Below are 27,194 nucleotides of genomic sequence, written 5' to 3'. Positions count from 1 at the left end.
TAAAGGTACCGAGGTATCGACATGCCATAACACAAGATTTTGCGGAAACCATCGATACAATGCGAACGATTATCGCCCAAAAGACTAGATTACGGATGCACACTTCCTCGATTACACATCCTTCACAAACCCAACCTCAATAACCTTATCCATAGGAACATCCAAACTCGCAATCTTCGCTCTCGAGTTATCCCGAATGAACAAGAAAGCCTTCAAGAAGAACCGACGGATGATGTTCGTACCGACCTTAACCTTCATCTGCTCTTTCCCAATAATGTACAAGACTTCACGGTTGTACGCACGCTCAAGGGCTTCCAGACGAGCAGAAGTAGTTGAGCTGCGTGTTGGAGTCGATATGCCACTCCCAGCAACAGTCTCGGTAACCATGGTCTTCTCCGGCTGGGCGCCGGTAGCCTTGGCTGATATCTCGCCTTCGCGTTCCAGGGCCCGTGCGACGATGTGGTTGCGGACTTTCTCGTAGATCAATGATGCTAGATCTGGGGTGATTACTTCGTCCATGTAGCCGTGGCGGACTACTAGGCGGTAGCAGTTTGGAACGGCGAGTCGCGAAACACTGTATCGATTCTCTGGAGCGACGAAGGGTACCTCCAGCGGCCGGAGATGGAAGAATACGATGACCTCAGGGATGGTGACTAGTTTGCGGATGAATTGACTGAAGACGATGGGAGTTGTCTCGCCGGCTTTGTCGAAGAAGATGCCGAAGCCTTCCATGGTTCCGACAGATTTGCTGCCATATTGCTCGGTTAGCTCTAAGCGGCCGTCTGGTAGTGTCTTTACGAAGTGCGTTGTTGGGAAGCGATCACTGGCCTCGGCGCCCCACTGTTGCTCTTTGCCAAATCGCCAGAGGATGAATATGGATCCGAGAAGGCAGGCAAGCAAGATGGTGAACCAAGCACCGTCGGGTACTTTAGTGAGTGCCGATGACAGGTAGGTACCGTCCAGGCAAGCGATGGTGAGCCAAGGAAGAAGTACAAAGTATGGCTTGATGCGCCACACTAGGATCGCAACGAGGGTAACCATGCAAGTGTCGAAGAATGTGACGAACATGACGCATACACCGTAGGCGTTACCCAAGGATGTTGTGTTGTTGTAGATAGCAGCGACAAGTACAGTGCCAATCATCAGTAGCCAGTTGATGCTGGGGATATATAGCTGTCCGTGATACGTTGTCGAAGTGTGGACGACCTTGATCTGCGGGAAGTACGAAAGCTTCATGATCTGGGTCAGGAGCTGGAACGTCGCCGTGATCATGGCCTGCGACGCAACGATGGCAGCAGCGATGGCTACGATAAGCGAAAAGATGAGCCATCCTGGTGGGGCACAGTTGTAGAAGGGGTTGGAGTATGCTTCCGGGTGCACACTGATGTAGGCAGCTTGACCACTGTAGGCAAGCAGTAAACACGGGTAGGCGTATCCGAGCCAACTGATCTGTACGGCACGGCGACTGAAGGCACCGATATCTGCGAACAGGGCTTCAACGCCTGTAAAGGCCAGGAGTATACCACCAAGACTGCGCCAGCCTTCGTATTTGTTCCGTATCAGGTAGTCGAATGCATAGAAAGGATTGAAAGCTTTTAGGATCGCGTAGTCATAGCTGTAGTTGTCAGTCAAGAGTACTTCGGGAGTAACAAGAATACATACTTGGCAAGGTTGTATACTCCAAACCCAGCGTTCAAGGCCAGCCATACAATGACGATGGGCGAGAAGACAAACGTCAATTTCGTGACACCAAGCGGCTGCACGACGAATAGCAGGACCAGAATGGCGCATGTGACACCGATGATGGTGGACTTCTCGATATCAGGCTTCACGACGTTTAGACCTTGTACGGCACCCAAGACGGATTGAGCTGGAGTGAGAACACCATCAGCCATGACCATCGATACGGCTAGTACACCGATGACCTGCAGTAGACCGCGAAAGAACTTGGACTTTTCGATAGTTGAGCGGATGTTTCTTGTGGATCGGCCCAGAGTATCGGTATTGTGTCTCTCCATCCCTGCATGAAGTCAGTATAAGAAGACCTATGGCATGATGCACACTCACGTATGAGGGTTGCTTCGCGTGGATCTCTGTTCGCGATGTTTGCCTACATACATCAGTGACTGAGGTACTCACGCACGTTGTTTGACGTACATATTTGGAAAGAAGCGAGTATGTGCTGAATGTGCCACCCTCTCCATCGTTGTCGGCGCGTAGGATGATCAAGACGTACTTGACGGTGACCATCAACGTAACAGACCATAGTATGAGGGACAGGGCACCGAGCAGATTGATTCGACTAGGCGCCTCTGTGAACGTCGAAGAGTAAACATAGAGCGGTGACGTTCCAATGTCGCCATAGATGACACCGGTAGATTGGTATGCAAGGACGAGGATCTGTGTCAGACTGAAGACCTGTGTCGCGTCAGTGTGCTGGATCACACCGCGCCATGTGCCTCCTTACCTGACTGCGCTTAAAATCGCGCTCATCGCGCAGACCTGCATCTTCGTCTTCCGCGTCTTCCAGTTCGCTGATCTTCGCATCAACCGAAGTCCGATTCGCGTGCGACTTGGTGCGTGAGCGCATAGGATAAACTCCGCCCACGGACTGCGACGACCGAACGGGATGCAGGTCTGCATCTGCAAAATGTATTGAGGTATCCATACCAGGCTGTCGGTGTTGTACGCAAAGACAGTCAAGCAGTCTCGCAGGACTTATACCATCCCGTTATCTGGCCGCAACTATGACTGTCTGACAATCTCATCTGGTAACGAGCTCTACCGCTGACGAAAAGCTTTGGTTGGCTCCTAGCCTTGGTGCTTATCGTGAGAACGGAATGCCCACGTGTAGTTAGCTGCTTCATTGTTTAGGCAGGATGGCGCAGCACTGCGGGATTTTCTTGAGCGTCGGCGCGCGGGGATGTGACTTGCAGCGCTTGCTTTTCGGCGCCGCAACGCCCTTGATGCAATGTCGCGGGCTCGTAAATCGCGCATCCCGTGAATAGTTGCTAGGAGTAATGGCTAAAAGCAGGCTTTGGTCCTCAGCTCGGGGAGGAAGCACATAATGCATGGGCACTCGAAAGAGTGCAGTGTGGTCGGTCACAGTGGTGACGAGCGATCGTCATCCGCCATCGTCAGGGGTCGAGCTTTGCATCCTGCAGACTTCATGCACGAGTACCAGCTGAAGTTTGGCGGGGTGTGGGATGTCTTTGTGTATCGGGCAACTGCACCCTGAGGGATGATTGCAGCTAAGATCGTTCTAAGCCAATTAGCGAGGGTCGCTAATGCCTGAGCGGGTCACCCCGCTAATGCTTGGTCTGACCTTCACGCCTCGCAGCCCGTGGGGTCTCGACCACGCGTCCGGCACTCATTGACAGACGGTTCAGTACCAGCTCTACCTCGTTCCTTGGTCACACTACTTTGCAAGCGCCCGTCGCGGCTCGTGTCTATGAATTTTCTTCGTGTCAAAGGCCCGAAAACAAGGATACGATCATGACAGCGCATGGCCTAGCTGACGGTGCCATCGGTCTAGCAAAGCGTACCTGCATCTGAAAGCCGGTCATGTCGTTGACATGGTGTATCATTTCTCTAATTACGTAGTCGCAACAGCCACCGTGTTCTTCGTCTGCATGCGACACACCCCAAAAGATGTTGCATAAATCTGCCTAGTCCACAATCTCGAGATTATGGCAGCTTCTCCAAACCGAATTGCGCAGATTCAGCAAAGAGACAAACGATCTATCACGGGTTGTACTCATTCACGTGATCGGCGAGTAAGCGTATCTTCGCGCAAGTATAAAACCCTCCTTTAGCATTCTCTCCATCTCTCTATCTCACTCATTCTAAAGTCATTGGAGTTTTCAAAACCTTAGCATGCAAGCGATATGTTCTCATAACGAGCCTCGATCAAAACATGTCTTTTGTCTCGCCAGCCTTGTCCATCTTAATTCCAAAAACCCGAATCTCGAACCGAATGTCTGCTGCTCTTCTCCACTGCTACTTTTATCAAATTCATGCCAGCAACTCCAAAACCTTTACGATATGTCGTTATGGCGGTCTGTCCCTCAATAAGAAAGCTTCTAATTTTCATGGAGAGTAGACTTCATGGGAGTAAAAACTTCTGGAGAAAAAAGCGATCGTAGATGTCATTGATGTCTGCGTCTCTGAGCAACTGAACCCATTCGAAAGACAAGAGAAAACTTCGATGGAGTTTTCGAAAGAAAATTGTCGTAGACGTATTCATGTCCGCGTCTGGAAACAAAAATACCCAACACAGGATCCATGGACGTTGGAGCTTTTACTGTTTCCCGAGAATTTCCCCAGTATGGAACATGTCCGAGTTCCTCTCGTCTCCACAATATATAAAACCCTCTTCTCACCCAGGTCTCAACTCTTATCTTTCCACCACGCTTCTCCTGCGCAAATCTCAAAAAGCCTGCAGCCACGAGCCGATGTGTTCCAAAAAAAAAAAGAAAGAAAGAAAGAGATTATGTCCTGTCTCCGTTGTTCCTGGCTTCTCAGCACATTACAAAACTACAAAATACCAACGCATGTGAAGTGACATGGCTCAAATAGCTTAGAGACCTTTGCGATGTCCTCTGCGCTCCAGCTTTCTCACCTACTTTCTCTCATTTAATCATCAAAAAAGGGCTGTGATCCTTGCATGTGGAAGTTGTTATTCTCAAAATCAGAACAAAACAAAACCGCAAAGTTTCCATGGAGTCTTTCCTTCCTCTGGGCAAAACATGCGAGATTTCTCAAGAAGACCTTTATGCACGACTTCCAGTTCAAAAGCCCAAGCTGCCTCCTTCATGAGTCAGCGGAGAGTTTCCAAAAGTCTGGGTTTGAAGATCTTATGTGTTCTGTTTTTCGGCTGTGGGCCAAAAGTCAAGTACCTACGTACTCATGCTTCCAGCCTTCTACGAAACTCTTATCTTAAACATGATCTCGCTCTTCGAAAAAGCCTACAAGACCCTTGATGATTTCGAGAGTGAGATTGGAGAAATGAGTGATCGCACGGCACTTACCTGTCGATGATGATGATGATCATCATCACCGACGCATACATCCTCATGGCACCAACACATAGTGTATTCATCCATTGTTCTAGTATATATCCATAAAAAACATACTCTATATGCCAAAGCAACACATCCCAAAGCCATAACCGACTCCCCAACTCCACATCATCACCGGGTATACCACGCTCAATTCATACAAGCACTGAACATATCGCTTCATCCCAGCATCTTCATCCACGCACGCTCTATACGCCGTGCACACACCGAAGACATCCACTTCAGAACTATGTCCTACAACTCGTCGTGCGCATCCGGCTCCGGCATCGTAATAGGCTCCGTCGGCCTACCAAGTTCCTCATCAATGCTAACGCCCTTCTTGGCACGGTACTTTTCCCACACGCTCCAAAACTCCTTCTCCATGCTCTTGTCCATTTGGTCGGGGAGGACGACCACGTACTCGACGTGCAGGTCACCGTATTGCAGGCCCTCGTGGGTTTCGAGTTGTTGGGCCCATACAGGCATGCCCTCTTCCTTGACGATTTCAACCATGTTGGGCTGAACGACTTCGCCGCGTTTGCGCGAGAGTTGGACAATGTGGCCGTCTAGGTGGGTGATGTTACGTGTCCAGCCGCCCATCCATGCCTCGCGGAGGGAAAGCACTTCGCGCCAGAAAAGATCTTTGCCTCGTCTCCGGAAGAAGGTTCCGTCTGTGCGCTCGTGGTTTTGTTCTCCCATAGCAGGCTCTGCCTCGACGAGGTGGACAATGAGGTCGCCAGCGACGTAATCGGGGCTTTCGTCTGCTTCGTTCTCGTAGGTGATGCGTACGCCCTTTGGCATGCCCTTCTCAATCTCGAGATCGTGTGATTCGGCTTCGCGGATAACTCTGCTACCGTGGCAGACGGGGCAAGGTTTCTTGATCGTCTTTCCTTTGCCGTGACATTGGTCGCAATGGACCTGCACTTGCTGGAATAGGCCGGGCGCGAGTTGTTGTCGCTGGATCCTGATACCACGTCCGCCGCATGTACCACAAGTCTCCACGTGCCCGTCTTCCGAACCTGATCCCTCGCAGGCTGAGCAAATCGCTTGTTTCTCGATTGTGAACTCCGTCTTTCGGCCGTTGTAGAAGTCGCGCAGGGGTAGTGCGACCCGCACTTCCATGTTTGGTCCGCGTCTTTCTCCGCCCTGGTGTCCAAAGTGTCCTGAGCCGCCGAAGAAGCGCGAGAAGAGGTCGAAGGGATCGTGTTGGCGTGGACCACCGCCCTCCTTGTGCTGCTTGATGCCATCGTGTCCGTACTGGTCGTAGATCTTGCGCATCTCTTTCTTGCTGAGGACCTCGTAGGCTTCGGCTATCTCGACAAACTTCCCACTTGCCTCATCGTCGCCACTGTTGAACGTTAGAGGTGTGAGCTGAAATGATGGGTTTACGAACGTACGGGTTCTTGTCTGGGTGGAACTTCTTGCTGAGGGTTCGATAAGCTTTCTTGATCTCGCGCTCCGAGGCATCTTTCTTCAGGCCAAGTAGCTACAGAATCATGTTAGCAAGTGCACTTGAATTGCAACTGAGGCGAAAGTACGGATGTGTACAGATAACACTTTTACATACCTTGTAGTAGTCCTCTGCACCAACAACGATCAGCGCCAGGAAGGCGACCAAAAAGAACAGCGCTAACCGTGGGAGCATTTTGTCCTATGAGTTGCGCCAACAGCGGTGTTGGAGTTGCGAAAGTGAGTGGACGGAATAAAAGTATCCGAGATAAATGCAGGAGCAAACTTCTACATGGGGTTCGCGTGTGAAACTTAGGTACGAGCGACCCCGAAAAGAAAGAATTGGGAGAGTGAAAGCGGAAGGGCGACTTGGAATGAGAAAGTGGATGTTGCGAATGGGACACGATAGCAGTAACGTAGATTATGCGGCCAATCGGAGTTAAGCCTTGGCATTACCGACTTCACTTTTCATGCGAAGCGATTTCCACGCGACGACGGTCAATTGAGGCTGCACCACCCCACACGCCTCCGACACGCCATCGCATACAGTAGAAGGACGCATTGAGTTGCCGTCTCCATATACGCACCCTCAGGTCGACCTTGGCGTGCGCAGCCCGCGCTAGCAAACCTCCGCAAGACCTCCGCAACCACCGCACACCAACCACGCCTCGACTCGACACCCACCACCGCCCACCATGGCGTCGATAGCGACCAAGGCGATAGCCGGAAAACCAATTTTACCGCCATGCTTCACAAGTCAGAAAGTCGGCGTCGTAGTTTCAGCAGGCAAGATGGCGAGAGCAGTACGAGTGCGCGTCGCAGAACACGAATGGAATAAGAAGTTCCGGAAGGTGTGTTAGCACGACAATCGCACATTTGCCCATAGCAGTGCTGACGAATGAACCAGCACTTCCCAGCCCCAAAAACATACATAGCCCGCGACCCCAACAACTCCGTCGTCGAAGGAGATATCGTGCGCATAACATCCGGCTACCGCACCTCCAAAGTAATCCGCCACGTCGTAACCTCCATCGTCGCGCCCTTTGGCGAGCCCGTCGAAAACCGACCCCCAGTCCTCACCCAAGCACAACTCGACGAACAGCGCATCAAAGAGCGGTTATTGAAGGACGTACGGTCAGCGGAGCGGGGCAGGCAAGCGAGTATCCAAAGACTGGCGCTGGCGCGGAAACAAGGCTTAACAATACCCACATTGGCCGAGGCTATGGAGGGTATGAGGATACATACTGAGGCGGAAAAGGCACGGGCTGAGGCGCATGGTGGACAGGCTGGACAGCAGAAGACGGCGAAGGAGAGGAGGCTGGAGCAGGGCAAGAAGACGAAGGCGGAAGTCGAGGCGGAGAGTAAGGTTAAGAATGCGAGGAAGCAGACTGCCTGAGGTAGTTGTGAGGTGGGAATTGTAAAACATATCGTGTATACATCAAACGCATCCAAGGCCGCCTGTACGGTGAGTTGTGGCAGCGCATGGCATACGCTTTACGATGTCACTGATGTTCAGCATTACTACAGTGATGACTATACTAATCAAGCAGCCCTCACATCTATCTTACAGGGTTACTCCTTCTCCATGGGTATATAACGGGACATCTTCTGTTTCGTAGCTCAGCCCAACACGGAACTGACACTCAAGCCAGAAATCCAGCTCCCACGGCCAGGAGAGCTACCGCCCATCCCACCAGCCTCAAAGAAGCTCCATCCCCACTCGCCTTACCTAACACCAGTCAGTCAGTCAAACATCTCACACGCATCTCGTCAAGTCTCAACATACCTTCCCCATCCCCCGTCTGCACCGCACTCCCCACGGCCGTCGTACTCTGCGCCACCTCCGCCGCCCTCGTCCCATTCGGCCCCTCTATGTACTCCAACCCCCTCCCCTCCAACCCATAGCACACCTGCACAACCTCAAAGTGAGGATCCGTCTTCGCCTGCGGATAAATCTCCTCGACACACTCCCTCCACTCGTCGGCCTGCCTCGACGAAGTCTCGCAGTAAAGCATGCAGTCCTGCCACATTTTCACCTCAGCCCCCGGTTTGCAGCACGAGGCGAGGTAGGGGATCGTTTTGTTGCTGCTGCCGGCGTCGATGTTGTACGTGCAATACATGCCGGATACGTCGCTGAAGAACATTTCTCGGGATACGGAGGGGTGGCAGGTTAGGGGCGTTGCCAAGGGGGTGCCGGATATTATCATCTGTGTGCCCGAGGGGGCGAGGGAGGAGGTTGGTGTGGGGAACAGGAAGGTGTCTAAAGAGGTGAGGGAAGACATGGTTGTGTGGGTGAGGATGTTTCGTTGTATTCTTGAGGCAGAAATGTTTTCGTGGATCCGAAGTCGTGCGGGAGATATGTAGTATTCCGTCTTTGTTTGATCCGTACCTAACCTACTTTCACCTTTCCCTTATACTCATCCCATCCACCGGCACCAGCGGCACTTTATCCACTTTTCTTCTTCTACTACTTTACTCAAGCAATGCCCATCCCGAGGCTCTCATCTAACACCTATACCAACCATGCCACCAGAAGACTTTTTCCCCACTTCACCGACGCCTGGGCCCCTTTTAACTTTCAATCTTCCTCGCGTAGTTGTAGTCGTACGAAGAGCCTCACCACGCGTAACCCATTCTAGTCAGGCGCCCGACATGCCAAGAGCTTTTGGCAGGGAGCTAGGACAAAAGAGGGAAGATCCAGGGCAGTAAGGCGTGCCAATTTAGACATACGGGAGATTTTCTGGACGGCTAACGGGAAGAGATACGAAAATGACGCGCTGTGGCTGTGTTTTGAGGCGTTGCATTTTGTACATTGGCAAAATAACGAACATCCATAGAACCACATCTTCTAGGTATAACCATCCTCCCGACCCTCAACACCCCCCTCACACAAACGGCAAAACAACATGACTACCAAACTCCCCACCCACATGCACCACATGCGTCCCCTTATTCCTCTCCTCAAGCTCCACCTTCTTTCTCGGACCAAACTCCTGCACTAGAGGATACTCGCCACTAACCTGCACGCTAATCCCCTCTCCAGCCTCGAAATCAACACCCATAGCCCATAGCCCTATCTCCAGCTTCACCACCTCCCCCGCCGGTATCTTTTGCACTTCATCGTGCGTATGAAATGGGTATTGCGGGTGGATAGACTGTGAGGGATCGGTTTTACGGTGGGAGGCGCGGAGGACGCCTGTGGGGCCGTAGTAAACCATCAAGTTCGAGTAATCGGATTCTGGGATTTCGGCGGCAGATTTGTAAGGCGCGGCAGACCAGGGAATGTTTATAGCAATCATGGGTTTGCCGTTTTTGTCGAGTTTGCGGATTAGGACGTAGACGATCATGTCGTTGAAGTCTGGGCAGGACATGTATAAGACGGCTTTGGGGAGGCCCATTAAGCGGGTAGGCTTGTCGAAGGTCATTGTGAAGGCTGCGTGGGAGACAGGGGAAGTGTTGCTTTCGGAGTTGTAGGTTAAGGTGCCGGCCGTGCTTGGTGCGGTGGCTTCAAGCTTGTTGTCGGCGGAGAGGTAGAGGGTGCGGTAGTCTGTTCGTGGGATTGGGAAGTCTTCTTCGACGATGGGGTAGATGGCTTCTTTGTCGCCGTAGTTGAGCGACGACATGCGTACGCGTGGTGTGTTTTCCCAATCGTTCTTTTCGCCCTTTAGGTACCGGTCGAAGAAGGATGCGAGCTCGTCGATGGATTCTTGGACGGCCCATAGATCGTACCACTCTTGATATGGGTCCCATCTTAACCACTTATCTTTTGTGTCGACTTGCATCCAGCCGCGTATCGAGCCCATGGTATGCACGAAACTGGAGTAGGACGCGACGATGTATGTTGGGATCTTTATGCTGGCAATGTCGGCGCGCTTGTCTGCCCAGTAGGGGTTCATGGTCGAGGAGCGACGGTACATCTCTTTAAAGTCTTCGAGTCCGTTCTTGCCCCGGATTACGTGCTCGGTGATGAAGTCGAAGAGGCCATTGTCCCAAGCTCCGCCGCGGACGAATTGTTCACGGTAGAGATCGCCGCATGCTTCCCAGGGTGCGATGGCTTTGAGCGAGGGAGGTTGTGTTGCCGCGATGAACCATTGGACGATTCCGAGATGTGAGTTGCCTGCCAGTCCGATCGAGCCGTTGCACCTGTATCATCGTTAGATTAGTGTTATCCGGAAGACTGGTGCGAATCTTACCAGTCCATCTTTGCGAGCTCTTCGATCACGTCGTGCCCATCCTCGCCTTCTTGCTTTCCCATGATGACAATGTCTCCATCTGAGTCTCCCGCACCTCTCGCATCTACGTTGACAACCGCATACCCCCGAGGAACGTATTCTGCCGGATCGGGTCCTTCGAATCGCTCAAGACCGCTGAGGCAGCCTTTCGGTACACCGCAACCCCATTTGACCTGCAAGATGTTAGTCTTTCCTCATTATGAGTCTTTGTTCTGTACGGTAAACACGAACCTTTGACATCATATCAATACCCGTATGTTTCTTGCCAAAAGGACTCCAGGCCACAATCGCAGGCACTTTCTCGCTCCCATCGCTACCGACAGGCCGGTAGATATCGCAGTACAGCGTACACCCATCTCTGACTTTGACAGCGACATCGTGCTCAGCAATCATGTCTCCAGAAAGTGCGCGAGCGCCATCCCGACTTTGGTACCCCTTGCGAAGAGTCTCTTTACGCGGATTGAAGCCTTGGTAGCCATTTTCACCCACCTTGGGCGGCTTGACAGCCAGATTGGCGACCTGAAAAGCGAGAGGCATGATTGCAGTATGAAAAGAGCGGACAAAGAAGTTGTTGCGAGTGACTTGCAGCAACATGAGAAGGAGGAGGCCGCATCGTGGTTTTGAAAAGAGCGTATTGTCGCCGGTGGACTCCGTGGAAACCGCCCGACCGTTCTCGGCCGCGACACTTCTACCGAGTGACCAGCTCTTTGTATCTTCACGCGCCTTTCGAGGTGTAGCGTCGGCATGTGGAGTGTTTCGAGATGCACATGCACGCTAAGGCTCGCCCGATCTCGACCGTGATGCAGTGAGCCGCAGGGTCCGCCCCACAACGAAGCTTGTCTGTCCCCGCAGCGAGCGGCCGTGGACGGGCGAGCCGGGGTAATGTGACCGAGAGGATTGTAGAGGGGTGTGAGGTATATCAGTGGAGGAATATCTTGTGCCATCAACTCCCAATCCATTAGCACCATTTCTCACTCATCAACTCATTGCATTGCGATAATGGCGCCCTTCCTCGACGACAACGAGAACACGAGCACTGCTCAGCAAAAGTACGGCGACTGGCGGGATGACTTCTACGAGAAGGGCTATGTCGTTCTCAAGGGCGTTGTGCCCAAGGAGCGTGCTCTGAAGTACCGCAACAAGATGATGGACTGGCTCGGTACATTCCCCAACGACTTCGATATCAACAAGCCAGAGACATGGACCAAAGAGAATCTGCCTCAAAGCTTCAAGAACGGCATGTACCTCAACTACTGCGCTGCACACGAGAAGTATGTTTGGGAGGCAAGACAGTGAGTACCCCTCTTCGCAAATGACGCGCCAATCTCGGTGACTGATGCTTTTGCGAATAGAGAACCAGGCGTTCTGGCTGCCTTTGAGAAGTTGTGGAACACAAACGAGCTCATCGTGTCATACGACACTATCAACCTCACACTGCCGAATGCTGGCAAAATGGCTGGCAGCAAGCCGTGGCCGCACGTCGACCAGGCACCCGAGCGACAAGGCCTGTCGTGCGTCCAGGGTATCATCAACCGTACGTCAAGACTCCTTTCTCCGAACCATTCTTAAGCACCCTGCTAACACCCCCTCAGTCTCCGAGGCCGGTCCGAAAGACGGTGGCCTCGTCGTAATGGAAGGCTCAGCCAAGCTCTTCGACAAGTTCTTCAAGCAACACCCTCCGGACCGAACCAAGGGCCCCCTCGCCGCCCTCCACTACGACTTCTACCCCTTCCAAGACACCGACGTAAAGTGGTACGAAGACCAAGGCTGTAAGATGGTCAAGGTCTGCGCCGAGCCCGGCGATCTCATCCTGTGGGATTCGCGACAGATGCACTACGCTGTGTACCCCGAGACAGACAACATCCGCACGATAATCTATGCTTGCTACACACCAGCAGCCATGGCGTCCAAAGAGGATCTGGCGAAGAAGAAGGAGATCTTCGAAAAGTGGGAAGCGACTACACATTGGCCACACATCAATATCCACTCGCAAGGGAAGGCCAAGGTGGATGGTGAGATTGATCCGTGGGAGCGGACGGAGCCTCTTGAGAAGCCGGAGTTGACGGATAAGCTGCTTAAGCTGGCGGGTGTGAAGCCGTACTGAGGAAGACATAGTGTATGACTTTCTTAGCAAGAGGCGAATTTTTATAGCGTTGTATAGAAATCATTCACATTTGAGCAAATACTTCGTCCCAGTCGTCGAAACCGTATGTTGCATTGAGTGTGCTGCCAATCCCATCGAACATGTCAATGTTCTCGTAGTTGCCGTGGTGAGCAAAGCCGTCCATTGGAGGCGCCGAGTTGGATAAGTCGTTGGTGTTGCTGTGATCAGCCATCGACAGCTGCTGCAGTAGTTCGTGTATCGTACGTGACGTTCCAGGAAGCTCAGTGTCGTGTCGTTCCAGCACGGGCAGAAGCCCCTCAAGTACAGCCGAGCCTTTTGCTGCATGGACAGCAACGGCAGAGTGCTTTCTCAGCTCAGTAAATGCCATTCTTAGAAGGTTGATGATTCGAAGTTTTGCGTCACCTCGATAGTCATGCGGGTTGGCAAGCATGTCTAAGGATACGTATATAGCAGCTGCGACTGTTGACGCAGATATAACCCAAACTAACCTGTAAACCCTAGGAACAGGCTTCGCGTAGTAGCTCAGAAGATTGTTCGCCGACTGGAGGGCCAGCTGTCTGAAGTTTGGGTCATCATCTGGATTCTCCGGTGACAATACACGAGCGATGGTCAGCAATAAGAAGTCAATAACGAAGTGGATCTGATAGCGCTGGAATGGTATCCAAGGGTACTCTAACTCCCATATCCGGTCGTCTTCATTGGCTGGAAAGTTTGGCGATAGATGCAGGGGCAGGTCTCGTCGAACAGTCTGAACCTCCTCGATGGCTTTGATGAACTTCAAATTCGTCTGGTGTGTGTTGGCTTTGATGTAGATGTAGACTATGTAAGAGACACGGCACATGATTGAATGGTAATGAGCCGGTGAAGGAGTAGCAAGATTTCCAGACTCGAAAGAAGCGGGACTATCAGCCATGGGTGTTCTGGGTAGTATGTAGTCGTCCTGGCTGGTGATGGTCGATACATGGCAGCAAAAGCTGGCGGGTGAAATTGATGGCGGTCGAGACCAACTTCCAAGCCTAGAGAGGGTCAGTCAGATCGATTGGGCCAAAGCGTACGTGGGTAGTACTTACCAATCCCGGATAACGCAAGCCCACCACAACCGACGCCCCATTTCTCGCTGAGAAGGGGACGACCACTCCGGTCTTTTGCACAGGTCTTTGGAGATGTTGACTTCATTCCCCAGCTTGTGCATGTCAAGGCATCTAGCCATGTTTGTCGCAAAGCCGGTGATGAGCCACTCTCGCTGGTGTTCACCAAAGTTGGAGTGACATAGTGTCAGTACTGACAGAGCCTGAACAACAGGGAGAGAAGGTGAGCCTGCAAACCCATACCTCTCCAGTTCTTTGAGTGCGGCCTCATACCAGAGACGAGACGTGTGTACTGCGATAGAGACAGGGTTGTCTAGTGGCATTCCAAGTTGAGGTAGCTGGTTGACATCGGGGATTTCGTCTGGGTTGGAATAGAGTATGCCCACAGCAAGGACAGCAAGGTAGACAACCAGCCAAGGTCTCCGTGCGCGATCGATGCCAGCACCGAGCTGCGTACTCTGCCAGAACTCTTCGTGTTCTCCGAAGAACACATCAGCATCCACGGCGCAGTGCAGCCAACCCAGCGTTTGGAGCGAGAAGGTAACGAGTTGGATACTAGCGTCTTTACTGGGAAGAAGCAGATAGATGGGATCCGCAGCAGGTTCGTAAAGTCTATCTATAAGATCCTTCTCGCCACCCTCGCGTGCAGCATTAGTCGTGATACCGATATCGAACTGTTCAAAAGCCGGGATCAGGTCCTCCAGGGAAGCCGACGGTGCAGAATAGTCCGTAGACTCGCTGGTGCGGCTATGAGCACAAGGCTTCGACAGCGCAAGAGCGGTCTCAAGTTCAGCAATCTGGGCGCGCAGGGCGCCTCGTTCGCGCAGGAGGTCCTCGAGTTGCACATCCTCCGCGCTGCCAGCCTCGGAGTCGGCGTAGACGGTTAGCTGTCCCCTGACGCGGACGATCGGCCGGCGGCAGGAGTTTCCGGCATTGCGGCGCACGCAGGGCGCGCAGGGGGATTTCTTGTCGCAGCGGATTTTGCGACGGCTGCACTCGACGCACGAGCGGCTCACGCGCTGCGATGTTTTGATGCCGGCTTCGCTCATGGTGCGTGAGGGTGACGTACGTGGTGTGGGTGGTGAACATTTGCCGAGGAGCTTGAGGCTCAAAATGTCCCAGGCCTGTAAGTACACGGTACGCGCGTACCCCGCATGTCTCGTCTCGTGTCCCCCATGTCGTTCCCAGCTTTTCCCCCTGCCTGGACCGGGCTATCCCCACACCTGCTTTCAGCTTAGCCCGCGCTCCCTCCACAATCCGTTCGCATACTTATTGGGCTGCGCGGCCCAGTGCGGGCGAGGTCCGGGGTTGCACTGCGCTGAGAGTCGTGTTCCAAGTCACGACGCAGATGCCATGGCGCTGGTAGCTGCGTCCACTTCGGAGCTGGAGGTGTACAAATTCTGGGAAATGCCTCTCTGTTTCGAGGCATCAGCGGCTGTCCATCATGGCGCCTCACGACTCCAAGAACGAAGCCAGCGCTCACATTGAGATAGTCGATGCGCATAAGAAAGCTGCCAGGCCGGTGGTTGGCACCATCAGGCTGTACGACGAGGATGGCATTGTGCTGATCCCAACACCGAGCAGAGATCCCAATGGTAGCCCCGACCTATCAAAACCATCAAGACAAGGATCGCTAACGTACATAGATCCTCTGAACCTTCCAAAATGGCAAAAGTACATCATCCTGATCATCGTGGGTCTGTACGCTGCTACTGGAAACCTCATGGCCAGCGGCATCACCGCCATCCTACCCATCGTACAAGCCTCGTACGGCGGCGACCCAAAGACCAGCGACCTCGCAACCTGGCCAGCGTTCTATATGGGCGTTGGTAACCTCCTCGCGATCCCCGTAGCCCATGCCATCGGCCGCAGGCCCGTCTATCTCATGTCAACCATCGTGCTCTCCTTCGGATGTCTCTGGTGCGCGTACAGTGGGAGTCTGGAGTCGCACATCGCAGGCAGAGATGTCATGTCGATTGCTGCCGGTCAAGCTGAAGCGCTGTGCCCGATCATCGTACAGGAGATTTTCTACCTGCACGAGAGAGGCCATGTCATTGCGTGGTTCTGCGCGCTGCAGACGCTTGGTACTGCTGCGCTCATTGTAGCGAGTTCGTATCTCGCGAACGATCTGGGCTGGAGATGGTGGTACGGCGTGTTTGGATGTCTGAGCGGCGCCATTGCAGTCCTCAGCATCATTTTCGTCGCGGAGACTAAGTATGAGCGCACGCTTGAGGCACTGAGTAAGTCGACCTACACCACATAGTCCAGCACATATACTAACCCCCCTCAGACGGCCAAGGTATCGACGAAGACGGCACCCTCGTCCCCGTAACAACAAACACCAAGCGGCCCCTCGACACCATCAACTACGCACCCCGCAGCTTCGTCAAAGACATGCTCCCCTGGAAAGGCCACGCCCACTGGTCTGAAGCCATATCCTGCTGGAAGCAAATGTTCCAAATCATCTGGTTCCCCAACATCCTGTGGCTCATCCTGATAAACTCCGCCGCGCTCGGTATCTACGTCCTCATGTCCGCCCTCTTCGCCGGCGTCCTTGTCCAACCGCCCTACCTCTGGAACTTCGATATGTTGGGCTATGTCTTCGCGGGACAGGTCGCGACAGCCGTTGCGGTCCCGCTCTTCTGCGGTTCCCTGAGCGATTTGATCGTCAAGACGATGAGTAAGAGGAATGATGGTGTGAGTCAGCCGGAATACCGTCTCCTCGCTCTTATCATCCCGCTGGTGTCCATCCTCATCTCGACCATCATCTACGGCATGACCGCACAGAATCCCAACAACTGGAGCTGGGCTGGCATCGCCGTCACGCTCAATGTCGAGTACTTCGGTTTCGTCGGTATCGTCGTTTCCAGTTTCGTGTACTGCATGGATGCTTATCCTCAGCGCATCGATGCTGCGCTCGTTCTCATCTGCTCGCTCAGAGGCTTCATTGGCTTTGGAATCTCGTTCGGATCGATCGCTTTTGTGGAGAAGGCGGGGTATGAGGGTGCGTTCAATATCTGCGGCGGCATTGTGGCCGCGCTGATGTTCTTGGGTATTTTCGTTTACATGTTTGGAGAGAAGATTCGCAGTATTACACAGAAATGTGCTCAGGATGAGTAGATGGCGGATTGCGACGATCGAGTAGAGGATACAGCCACCCTGAACGTATTAGTGTTCCTGAGTTGGACAGCGCTGCTTCTTTCATTATGAGAAATGAGAATGAATCTGCATTTAACCCAATGACATTGCTCTATGCTTCCGTTAGCAGTCAACCATGCGGGATCAGACTGACTCAAATGTATCATAATGTACGATCGTTATTGAGCAAAAGTATATTGAACATGCTCTTGACCGTACGGAAGGGTATCGCAATAACTCATTGAGTCGCCGCTCTGTAAATGGCCAAAACTCCTGTACTATGCCCATGCCGTTATACGCCTTCCATGCTATTACTCATACATCGTCATCATAGACGTGATTGATGGCGTTAATCCTCTACAAACTCCTCTTTCATGTCATCGTCCCCCTCATGTTCTTCGTAAGCGTTCACTAGGAAAGGGTGGTGGAGCGCTTCTTCTGCTGTGATGCGCTTCGCAGGATTGCATTCCAGTAGGCGGTGCAAGAACTGGACAGCCTCCTTCTCATCCTCATCCAGCTCCCTCTTTGGTTGTGTCTTGTCGCCTGTGCGGCCTGTGCACCAGAGTATGATCTTCTCCAGGCTGTGCCCACCCTCGCTATAGCTGGGTACATTGGTCTCGAATACCTGGCCGTGCAGGAGGGCTGTCTCTCGCATCTTCTTTCGTCCGAAGATGGTTGTGATTTCGAGGAGCGCATCGATGTCGTCTGCACTGTGGAAGAACGGGAAGCGCTTCGAGAGCATGGTCAGGAGAATGACACCGACACTCCAAACGTCGATGGAGCAGGTCTGCTGGGTGCACTTGAGGAGTACCTCAGGCGCACGGAAACCACGGGTACCTGCGCGGTTGGCACGGCGGCTGTTGCGTGTATCATTCTTGGGGTATGCGGAAGCGGTGTGGCCTGCTGACTGTGTCTGCGCGTAGACACTGTGTGATATTCTGTATCGACGGTCCTCCTCCGACATGTGGCAGGCGCAGTTGTGCCAGTCTGTGCCCTCTCGCTCGGCGAGGCCAAAGTCAACAAGGACTCCACGAGACTGCGAGGTATTGTAGAGGAAGTTGGTAGGTTTGACGTCGCGGTGAATGATGCCTTTCTTGTGTACGGCTGCAAGTGCAGTGAACAGGCTCTTGAAGTAACAGCGCATGTCGGAGATGCCCATGTCGCGGTAGTAATCGCGGAAGTCGCGGTGCTGGTAGTAGGGCAACACAGCGACGACCTGGTCCTGGTGGCGGAAGGCGGTGATGAGCGGACATACTGAATCCGCATCCCTCAGATCAAACAGCAATTCGAGCTCGTTGAAGATGCGTATCGGACTGCTCGTGACGTAGATCTTCTTGATTGCGACGTAGCGGGGCTTTCTGGCGGGTTGCCTTTTGTGTGCTGGGAGAGATTTAGCCTCCTCGCGCTCGTCGATGTCCCAATCGTTGTTGTACTTGGTGTATTCGAGGTCCTCAGCCTTGTAGACGGTGGAGAAGGTTCCTGTGGAAAGCGTGAGTCCCGCCCGTTACCCTGCATGCTGCAAGCCAATGATTTCAGACATACCCTCTCCAATGCGGTTAATCAGTCGGAACCGCTTGCTGATTCCGACAAATGTCTCCTCGAAGCGTGCCATATCTTCCTGAACGGAATCTTCGACTTCCTCGTCGCTGCTGTCGGCAGTGCGCCCGCTTTCGTCGAGCGGGTTCATGCTTTCGTCCTGTGTCTCTTCGGCCTGGTCCTCTCCCATATCGTCCTCATGGACGTCGATTGCCTCTGCATGACGCAGTGAAGTGCGTGCCTTTGCCATGGTGCGCGTGGCTTGTGATGTTGTGTCGAACGATGCGTGAATCTTTCTTCGCGGTATGGCGGCCGACGCGTTGGACCCTGGCTGCCTAGGCCGAAAGGGGAAGACTGATGGCAGACGCTCGGACCACCAACAAACAGCTGCAACGCGCCTTCCTGGGTCGGTGCATGTGCGACGGTTGCGGCCGCATCTTAACTTTCACGGCGCAAACACCCCCACCCTAGCCCCGACGCTCATTTCGTCGCTTCTTGTTTCTGATTTCTGATCTCCTCAAGCGACTCTGATCATCATGGACGCCCGGGTGGATTTTGACATCAATGAGGCGGTTAAGCTGTTCGACAGCGATCCCTCCGCGATACCCACCCCCGAGGCCCCGCAGGCGCTGCAAGACTGCGAAGATGAGCCAGAATCGCTGTCGTCGCCCGGATTGATCAACAGCGAGCTGAATCCTGTGGTCGATGCCGTGGCAGAGAGTCCAGATGCGATTACTCGCAGCTCTGTGTTTGACACGCTGCAGTTTCTCTTGAAGTGCGTCCCCGCATATCCAAAGGATGCAAAACAATATGACACGGAACCTAATTCTAAACTGTTCCGACTATCTAGGCACTCGTCGCAAATACCGCCAGCCATCCTCAGCAAGATCCTCGACCTCATCTCCTCGGCGCTGTCCACGCAAACCGACATCATCCACGCCGACCTCGAAGCCGAAGACCAAGATGCGATACCACACCACAAGAACCTGCTGGAGATGTATGGCTTCCTTCTCCGATGGACCATCTCCGCCGTCGAGACCAGAGCGCTTGAGAAGTCTGCCTCTGCACCAGCAGCGCGGGGGCGGGGTAAGGCCACAAAGACAAAAGCGGGAGGCGGCAAAGACGTCGTCTGGGATGCCTCAGCGCAACTAGAGACGGCTCTCGACCGCATGAGCAAAGTGCTGAGGCTCAAGCTGGGCCGAATCTTCGTTACCACCTCGGAGCGAGACACCTTCATCGGCCTCTTCACCAAGCCAGTGTACCACATCCTCGAGAATGAGGCAAGAGTCAAGAACAACGCGATACGAAGTCACTGCTTCAGGGTTCTGTGTTTTGCCGTCAAGTCTCATGGACATGCATACAGTAGGTAGAGGAAGAGTTAGAGAAGTGACTATACTAACGCCCATGACAGCCGCCCAGACGTCCATCAACCAGAGCTTGACATACTTCGAGCATCTGTCAGAGCCCATGGCCGAATTCCTCTTCACACTAGCCGACGCTTTCGACTATCCACAGCTCACAGAAGACGTCTTGAAGGACATCAGCAGCAAAGAATTTAGTTCTACCGATCTGAAGGGGCCCAAGTCCATCTCGACCTTTCTTACCAAAATCTCCGAGCTCACGCCGCATCTTGTCATTCGCCAAATGACATTGCTCGCCAACCTACTGGACAGCGAGTCATATACCCTCCGTTGCGCTCTTATTGAGGTGTGCGGAAACTTGATCATCATGCTTAGCAAGCTGAGCCAGGACGACCGCAGCGAGCAACACAAGCAACAAATTCGAATCTTCTTCGACGTCCTACAGGACCGCTTTCTGGACATCAACCCCTACTGCCGTGCTCGAGTGATGCAAGTCTATATCAAACTGTTAGATCTAGAGCAGAAATACCCCAAGCGCAGGCAGAAGGTCGCCGAACTCGCTGCACGTAGTCTGGAAGACAAGAGCAGTAATGTACGTCGTAACGCAGTCAAGCTGCTCGCGAAGCTCATTTCAACCCATCCTTTCACTACCTTTGACGGTGGATTGCTATCGACGAAGGATTGGGAACAGAGGTTAGCCGATGTCGACGCTCAGATCGACGCCTTACAGCCCCCGGAAGAGCTACGCGAGCGTGCCCCTGGTGAACAGACTGTAGACGAGACTCTATTGCAAGACGCAACCCAGGCCGATAACGATGAAGCACCCCAACATCCATCTGAGATGTCCGAGGAAGAGAGAGCTGCTGTAATTGCAAAGGCACAGAGGGATGCTGCGACCGCGCAAGAGCTGGAGAAGTTCCAGGCAGTACGCAAGTATCTGATGGAAGCGCTCAAGTTCATCGAAGTCCTCAACGACGCCGCTGAGGTGGTCACTCAACTGCTGTCATCCAAGAATAAGAGCGAAGTCATCGAGGCCATGGACTTTTTTGTGACGATCGACGCGTACAAGATCGCGAATGCTAAGCTCGGTATCCGGAGGATGTTGCGTCTTATCTGGACCAAGGGCAACAGCGACGAAGGCAAGGGCGTTCAGACGCATCTGCTGGAGTGCTACAAGGGCCTTTTCTTCGACGCGCCACCTGGATTCGACACGAATGCGGTAGCAAACTACATCTCGAAGAATATGATCAGTCTGACATTTGGCACAACCCCCGCTGAACTCACGTCACTCGAGCAGCTCCTCAGCACCATGATGAAGCAGGGACTAGTCAACGCATTGGTCATCCAGAAGCTTTGGCAAATATATGGATACCAGAAGAAAGACATTTCCAAGAACCAGCGCCGTGGAGCAATCATCGTTCTGGGTATGCTCGCACTCTCGGCTCCACAGATCATTGTCGAGGAGATGGAAGTATGTCTGCGCATTGGTCTCGGGGAGCTCGGCCGACGCGATTTGGGTCTGGCTCGATACACCTGTATAGCTCTGCGCCGCATGAGTCCACCACCTGGAAGGCAGGCCTCGAACGACAAGCCAGTACAGACCGTCAAGCTTCCAAACGATCACGCAGTTCTTGTCAGACTGGCCGCCATCACAGAGATGCCATCCGATAGCAAGGAATGGTTTGGCGTTGCAGAACAAGCCATCAGTGCTATATACGTCCTCTCGAAACATCCTGACGTTTTGTGCTCCGAGATCATTCGCAAAGTTACAAAGCGTGTGTTTGCGGGACAAACCAAAGCTGAGTCACGGCCGACGTCGAGTTCCAGTGCTGCAGAACCAATGGAGGTCGATCAGGGAGATGAGGAGATGCCCGACGCGCCTGCAGCTGAGGAACCTCAACAGAAGAAGCAGAACTCGGCGCTTGCATTATCGCAACTGCTTTTTGTTGTCGGACACATTGCCATTAAACAAATCGTTCACTTGGAGCTTTGTGAGCTTGAATTCAAGCGTCGCAAGGCTGAGAAGGACAAGATGGCACCGACACCTCGAAAATCCATGTCTTCGTCGGGACCCACACCACTCAAGAAGGGGCGGAAGCGGGGTTCGACCAAAGAACCAACCCCAGCGCCTGAAGAAGACGATCTAGAGCTCATGGCGGGAACGAACGAAGATGACTTCACAGAAGCTATTGCACACGTTCGTGAACGCGAACTTCTATATGGTCCACAATCCCTCCTCGCAAACTTCGGACCCCTCGTAGCAGACATTTGTGCCAACAACACGTCGTATAACCACCCGACGCTACAAGCACAAGCTGCACTGTGCTTAGCTAAGCTCATGTGTGTCAGCTCAGAGTACTGTGAGACGAACCTCGGTCTGTTACTCACCATCCTCGAACGAAGCCAGGACGCTGTTGTGCGTAGCAACCTTGTCGTCGCACTTGGCGACATGGCTGTATGCTTCAACCATCTCATCGACGAGAACACCGACTTCCTCTACCGCCGGCTGAACGACGGCGACCCAAGCGTCAAGCGAACATGTCTCATGACCCTAACCTTCCTGATCCTAGCCGGCCAAGTCAAGGTCAAGGGCCAGCTAGGCGAAATGGCCAAATGTCTCGAAGACAGCGACAAGAAGATTGCAGACATGGCGCGCATGTTCTTCACCGAGCTGTCCACTAAGGACAATGCCGTGTACAACCAGTTTATCGACATGTTCAGTGTACTCAGCGCCGATTCTGGACTGAGCGAGGATGCCCTGAAGAGGATCGTCAAGTTCCTGGCTGGGTTCATTGAAAAGGTACGTTTAAACGATCTGACCGTGTTGATGACTTTATACTTACTTTGACTAGGACAAACATGCCAAACAGCTGGCTGCCAAACTTGCGTCCAGGCTACCGAGAGCAGAGAACGAGAGACAGTGGAACGATGTCGCGTATGCATTGAACCAGCTTCAGCACAAGGACGAGGACATCCAGAAAATGGTCTCGGATGGGTTCAAGGTTGTGCAAGCGAATGCTTAAGCTGCGTCTTCGTCTTTACCCTTTCTTGTCGTGTCGAATTTGTTTATGACTGTATGAAAGCGATGATACCCTGGGTTGGGTTGCGTTGGATCGGGGACGGTAGATAAGCTTTGGCGTTTGGACTCACATAGGATATTTATGCAAGTTTTACATCACCGCAACGACGAGAAAGTACACATGAAGCGTATTGTTTGAATTCGTGCGAAATACTCTACACTCGTCCATCTCGTGCACCAAGAACGCCCGTAGATGCTGCTAAAAGCCAACTTTTGGACCGACATCATAAAAACCAAAGTTACGCCGATGAAAATGCGTAAAACAAACGTCCTCTCGTGTCGTTAATCCCTTCTCATCCCAGCAATCGTACTTCCTTACTTCATTCACGGACCAACATTGAACTTCAGCCTTACACCCATACTAGCAAGCTCAATGTCCAAAAACTTGAGCACACCAGGTACCGCCACCACAGCAACGTCCTCACCGCCACTATACCGCATCCCCTGGGCATCCATCCACAAATCCGCTTTACTGCTATTCGCATCCGCCAAGACAGCACACCTCCTGCAGCGAATGGTGAGATCCTTGCCGCTCCGATCCTTCTTACGGCCGTACTCAGCGACGGTAGGTGTAGTGCTGAGGAAGGAGCCGCAAGTACGACATATGGAAGCTTTCGTGTAGTCGGAACAGTTCATCAGACGGTCTTGCAGTAGGAAGGCTGTGCCGTGGGCAAGCAGGGAGTCGCGCTCCATTTCTCCGACACGGATACCACCGCCCTTGCTGCGGCCCTTGATGGGTTGGCCGGTTGTGGAGACGACGGGGCCGGTGGTTCTGGCTTGGAACTTATCGTTTACCACTGGGGGGTTGTTAGTAGATGGGGGTGAGATGGTGGGGAGGGAGATACTTACTGTGACGGAGACGTTGGTAGTAGACCACACCGATGTAGATGTCCGCGTGGAGTTCTTGACCTGTGATGCCAGAGTACATGGGCTCGTTGCCGTAGTAATTGTAGCCTGCCTTTTTAAGCTGGTGGCCGAAGTAGTCGACGGCCGTATTTTGCTCGTCGAAACGGAAAGGCGTTGAATCTTGGGCCATGCCGTGGAGTGCTCCGGACTTTCCGGCTAGCGACTCGACGAACATACCGATTGTCATACGCGAGGGGAAGGCGTGGGGGTTGATGATGACGTCGGGTTGCATGCCGCTCTCGGAGAAGGGCATGTCTGGTGTGGGGAACTTCTGACTGACGACACCCTTCTGTCCGTGACGGGAGGAGAACTTGTCACCGACGACGGGAGAACGGGGAATGCGCAGCTTGATACTGAGCTTTTGGCAGGGTTGCGTTCCGTCTTCGGCTCCGATGATGCGGACTTCTTCTACGAAGGCAAGTTCATCGTCCTTGTATTTAAAGAACTGCGTCTGGCCGTCGCGATTAACGTATTCGCCGGTAGCTGCGTCGTATGACACGATGTGCCATGCGGCAATAACGTCGCCGTGACGCAGCATAGTGCCAACACGTGGAAGACCATCTTCGTCAAGAGTCTCTTTGGATGCGGCCTTGACCAAGCCCTCAGGGGCAAAGCCGAATAACTTGGTCACTGACCTCGCTGCTCGGCTCTTTCTGTTGCCTTCCTCGAGGTCGCAGATCTTCGTCTTGTATACGGTTCCGTGGCCAAAACCGCGCTCGTGTGAAGATTTGTTCAAGATCATAGCGTCGTCCATGTCGTATCCGGTGTAGGAGATGACAGCAACGACGGCGTTCATTCCGTTGGGAAAGTTGTCCATGCCGTATTCGTTGTGCAACGGGGCTCTCGCGATCGGAGTTTGACCGGTTTGTAGGCGGTAGGTCTTGTTGTCGGTTCGATATGCTGTAGCAGTTCCTGGTGTACCCATCGATTGTTTACCCATCTGACACTGGTACATGTTACGGGGCGATTGGTTGAAATCCGAGAAAGGCGTTTGGTTGGCGATGATACTGAAGATGTTGGTTGGGTCAAACTCAACATGCGTCGAATCGCCAGAAACGATCTCGGCATCCGTGCAGGCGATGGACATGTATGGTTGCTCAAACGGTCCTACGTAGTCGAGCTTGCCGAGAGGCAGGTACTTGACAGGTCGGTACATTCGAGAGCTTTGTGAGAAGAGGTAGACACCGGGATATTGACCGCCATTGGATCCGGGAATGAAACCAATCTCCATCTCTAATGGCACGTTGTGCGAGCCTTCAACCTTCCAGTAACGGAGTGTATCGGCAATGGTCTTGGCCTGCTTGGGCGAGCAGAAGCCTAAGACACGGCCATCCAGTTGTACGACCACGCTCGCTTCAAGAGAGGCGGCTGACTTGCTGGATACGCCTAGTTGCGCCACAAGGTTGGGAATCGTGGAGACATCGACGTTGGAAGTGGCAATCTTGCACTTGTGCGCGAAATGGTTGAGAAGTCCACAGGGCGATCCATCAGGAGTGTGTACAGGGCACATGAATCCCCACGCCTCAGGAAGTAACTTTCGGACAGTTGTTGTCTTCAGTTGTGCGAAGAAGGCACCTCGATGCACCATTCTGAAATGTGAAATGAAACGAGGGAAGTTGAGTTTCTCAGCGACCACGACGTATCCAGAAGTTTGCTGCAGATCCAGACCCGTTGGACTGACGAGATTACCAGTACTGAGGAAGTACTCCAGAGCTTGTCCCAGGTTCATGTTTGTTCGTCGGAGGATCTTGGAGTTCCAGTCCTTGGTAAAGTCTTGGGATGTGAAAGGCTTGTACTCGTTCTTCCTTCCCCACTCCCTCAGCACAAGTTGGAAGCTGTTGAGCCACTCTTCTAGCTTCTCTTTCAAAATCATGCCGTAGAGTTGTCCGCCTAGTAGGATCTCTTGGAATTGTACAGCATCGGGGTTGTCGACAGCGCAGTCGCCTTCGACCAAAGCGTAGAGTTTCCTGGTCATGAAGAGAAGCATCCTGAACTTGTCGGCATCCTGAGCTGGTGTGACGTTGACGCAGCCTAGATGGGGTAATACTATCTTACGGAGGAATTCCGTACCGGCCTCCTCGTCGGCGACGTCGGCGGGCAGACCAAGTACAATCTTGAACTTTCCACCCAGATATGCCCGTGTCTTCGCCTTGGAGTGTAGCCCGTAGACCTTGTATGTGCGGAGTAGCAGCTCTACTCGGTCGGTGACGAACTGCTTCTCTTCAAGACCTTCGGAACCGGCTGCACCGACCAGACCCTCGAAAATTTCGCGGTCATTCGTCTCGACCAGAGCCTTCATCACCATGACGATGGGAACCAGGTATTCTGACTTGCGCCATGAGAAACGGAAGTTGACGTTGCCGTCGCTGAGGTAGTGCAGGGCGTTCGATTGCGAGGTCTGGTCGGGTCGCATCGATCTGAGGGTGATACCGAACTGGGTGTAGCCGGCGCCACGGTTGGTGAAGGCGCCGCGCTTGATGGCCATGGGGTAGTTGCGACGGTTGACCTGGAGGAGACGAATGATCTTCTCGATACCATTAACGATGAAGTATCCACCCAGCTCGTCGGACTCTTCTTTCGCCTTGACCAACTGCGCTGGCGACATGCCTTCCAGCTGGCAGCGGTTCGATCTCAGCATGACGGGTATGCCGCCGAGATCCACGACGTCCTCGTTCCAATCTCCGTTGTTGACCCTCCACTCCAGCCGTGCGCGCATCTTGCCGCGGTATGAAGCATGTCGTTCGCGGGCCTCGGCGGGATAGATGTTTCGGTTCTTGAGCGCGACCTTGTTCGAAGGCGGTAGGACGGGCTTGTCGAGGAAGACTTCTGATATGCGCAGGTAGAGACGGTTCCTCTGGCCTGCATCTTCGGGGGCTGCGTATGGGTCGCCATCGACAAAGATCTTGGTGCCAATGTCTTTTATACCCTGGTCGAGTTGGCCGCCGCGGGTGAAGATAGTGTTGAACGAGTTGATGTGGGGGTCGACGGCAGCCGCGAGCATAGGGTATGCCGTCTTGTCCTTGGGCGGGTTGCGGAACAGGTCATGCCGCCTGAGGGTATCAAACTGGATATGTTAGCCTGGCATAGTTGTGTCGAAAGTGCTCTCTTGCCTTGGTCGACCATTCCTGAGGGCTGTCGGCCCGTGCGGCAGGCGCCATGATTCCGTATGCGGCTTGAACGGTGAATATATAATTAAGGCGCAATCTGGAGCGGCATGCGC

The 27,194-nt window shown here is 53.2% G+C and overlaps 10 protein-coding genes across 10 annotated transcripts; 4 read left to right on the top strand and 6 right to left on the bottom strand.

Annotated features, from left to right (window-relative positions):
- Positions 1-111: 111 nt before the first annotated feature.
- Positions 112-2,590, bottom strand: J4E79_001922 (uncharacterized protein; the record flags this gene model as incomplete). The annotated part of the gene is made up of 5 exons (XM_049350826.1): positions 112-1,615; positions 1,663-2,020; positions 2,068-2,110; positions 2,158-2,418; positions 2,468-2,590. 5 exons carry the CDS (start codon positions 2,588-2,590, stop codon positions 112-114), a joined length of 2,289 nt encoding a protein of 762 aa, XP_049214665.1.
- Positions 2,591-5,315: 2,725 nt separating this feature from the next.
- J4E79_001921 (uncharacterized protein) lies at positions 5,316-6,705 on the bottom strand (the record flags this gene model as incomplete). The annotated part of the gene is made up of 3 exons (XM_049350825.1): positions 5,316-6,408; positions 6,458-6,546; positions 6,628-6,705. The coding sequence occupies 3 exons, from the start codon at positions 6,703-6,705 to the stop codon at positions 5,316-5,318; spliced, it is 1,260 nt and encodes a 419-aa protein (XP_049214664.1).
- Positions 6,706-7,204: 499 nt separating this feature from the next.
- Positions 7,205-7,905, top strand: J4E79_001920 (uncharacterized protein; the record flags this gene model as incomplete). The annotated part of the gene is made up of 2 exons (XM_049350824.1): positions 7,205-7,360; positions 7,417-7,905. 2 exons carry the CDS (start codon positions 7,205-7,207, stop codon positions 7,903-7,905), a joined length of 645 nt encoding a protein of 214 aa, XP_049214663.1.
- Positions 7,906-9,394: 1,489 nt separating this feature from the next.
- J4E79_001919 (uncharacterized protein) lies at positions 9,395-11,278 on the bottom strand (the record flags this gene model as incomplete). The annotated part of the gene is made up of 3 exons (XM_049350823.1): positions 9,395-10,652; positions 10,703-10,914; positions 10,973-11,278. 3 exons carry the CDS (start codon positions 11,276-11,278, stop codon positions 9,395-9,397), a joined length of 1,776 nt encoding a protein of 591 aa, XP_049214662.1.
- Positions 11,279-11,740: 462 nt separating this feature from the next.
- J4E79_001918 (uncharacterized protein) lies at positions 11,741-12,845 on the top strand (the record flags this gene model as incomplete). The annotated part of the gene is made up of 3 exons (XM_049350822.1): positions 11,741-12,033; positions 12,094-12,275; positions 12,334-12,845. 3 exons carry the CDS (start codon positions 11,741-11,743, stop codon positions 12,843-12,845), a joined length of 987 nt encoding a protein of 328 aa, XP_049214661.1.
- Positions 12,846-12,909: 64 nt separating this feature from the next.
- On the bottom strand, positions 12,910-15,003 carry J4E79_001917 (uncharacterized protein; the record flags this gene model as incomplete). The annotated part of the gene is made up of 2 exons (XM_049350821.1): positions 12,910-13,810; positions 13,937-15,003. 2 exons carry the CDS (start codon positions 15,001-15,003, stop codon positions 12,910-12,912), a joined length of 1,968 nt encoding a protein of 655 aa, XP_049214660.1.
- A 395-nt stretch (positions 15,004-15,398) lies between these two features.
- J4E79_001916 (uncharacterized protein) lies at positions 15,399-17,074 on the top strand (the record flags this gene model as incomplete). Its single annotated transcript, XM_049350820.1, has 3 exons — positions 15,399-15,549; positions 15,601-16,194; positions 16,245-17,074. 3 exons carry the CDS (start codon positions 15,399-15,401, stop codon positions 17,072-17,074), a joined length of 1,575 nt encoding a protein of 524 aa, XP_049214659.1.
- A 367-nt stretch (positions 17,075-17,441) lies between these two features.
- On the bottom strand, positions 17,442-18,878 carry J4E79_001915 (uncharacterized protein; the record flags this gene model as incomplete). Its single annotated transcript, XM_049350819.1, has 2 exons — positions 17,442-18,571; positions 18,635-18,878. 2 exons carry the CDS (start codon positions 18,876-18,878, stop codon positions 17,442-17,444), a joined length of 1,374 nt encoding a protein of 457 aa, XP_049214658.1.
- Positions 18,879-19,164: 286 nt separating this feature from the next.
- On the top strand, positions 19,165-23,012 carry J4E79_001914 (uncharacterized protein; the record flags this gene model as incomplete). Its single annotated transcript, XM_049350818.1, has 4 exons — positions 19,165-19,403; positions 19,479-19,990; positions 20,040-22,789; positions 22,842-23,012. 4 exons carry the CDS (start codon positions 19,165-19,167, stop codon positions 23,010-23,012), a joined length of 3,672 nt encoding a protein of 1,223 aa, XP_049214657.1.
- Positions 23,013-23,392: 380 nt separating this feature from the next.
- On the bottom strand, positions 23,393-27,132 carry ACR2 (DNA-directed RNA polymerase I subunit RPA2; the record flags this gene model as incomplete). The annotated part of the gene is made up of 3 exons (XM_049350817.1): positions 23,393-23,865; positions 23,918-27,024; positions 27,095-27,132. The coding sequence occupies 3 exons, from the start codon at positions 27,130-27,132 to the stop codon at positions 23,393-23,395; spliced, it is 3,618 nt and encodes a 1,205-aa protein (XP_049214656.1).
- Between the last annotated feature and the right edge of the window lie 62 nt (positions 27,133-27,194).

The sequence above is a fragment of the Alternaria viburni genome (assembly GCF_023758015.1).
Source record: "Alternaria viburni strain BMP 2772 chromosome Unknown scaffold_3, whole genome shotgun sequence".
Taxonomy (NCBI): domain Eukaryota; kingdom Fungi; phylum Ascomycota; class Dothideomycetes; order Pleosporales; family Pleosporaceae; genus Alternaria; species Alternaria viburni.
The sequence above is the reverse complement of the archived record's forward strand: the minus strand, read 5'-3'. Positions and strand labels throughout refer to the sequence as shown.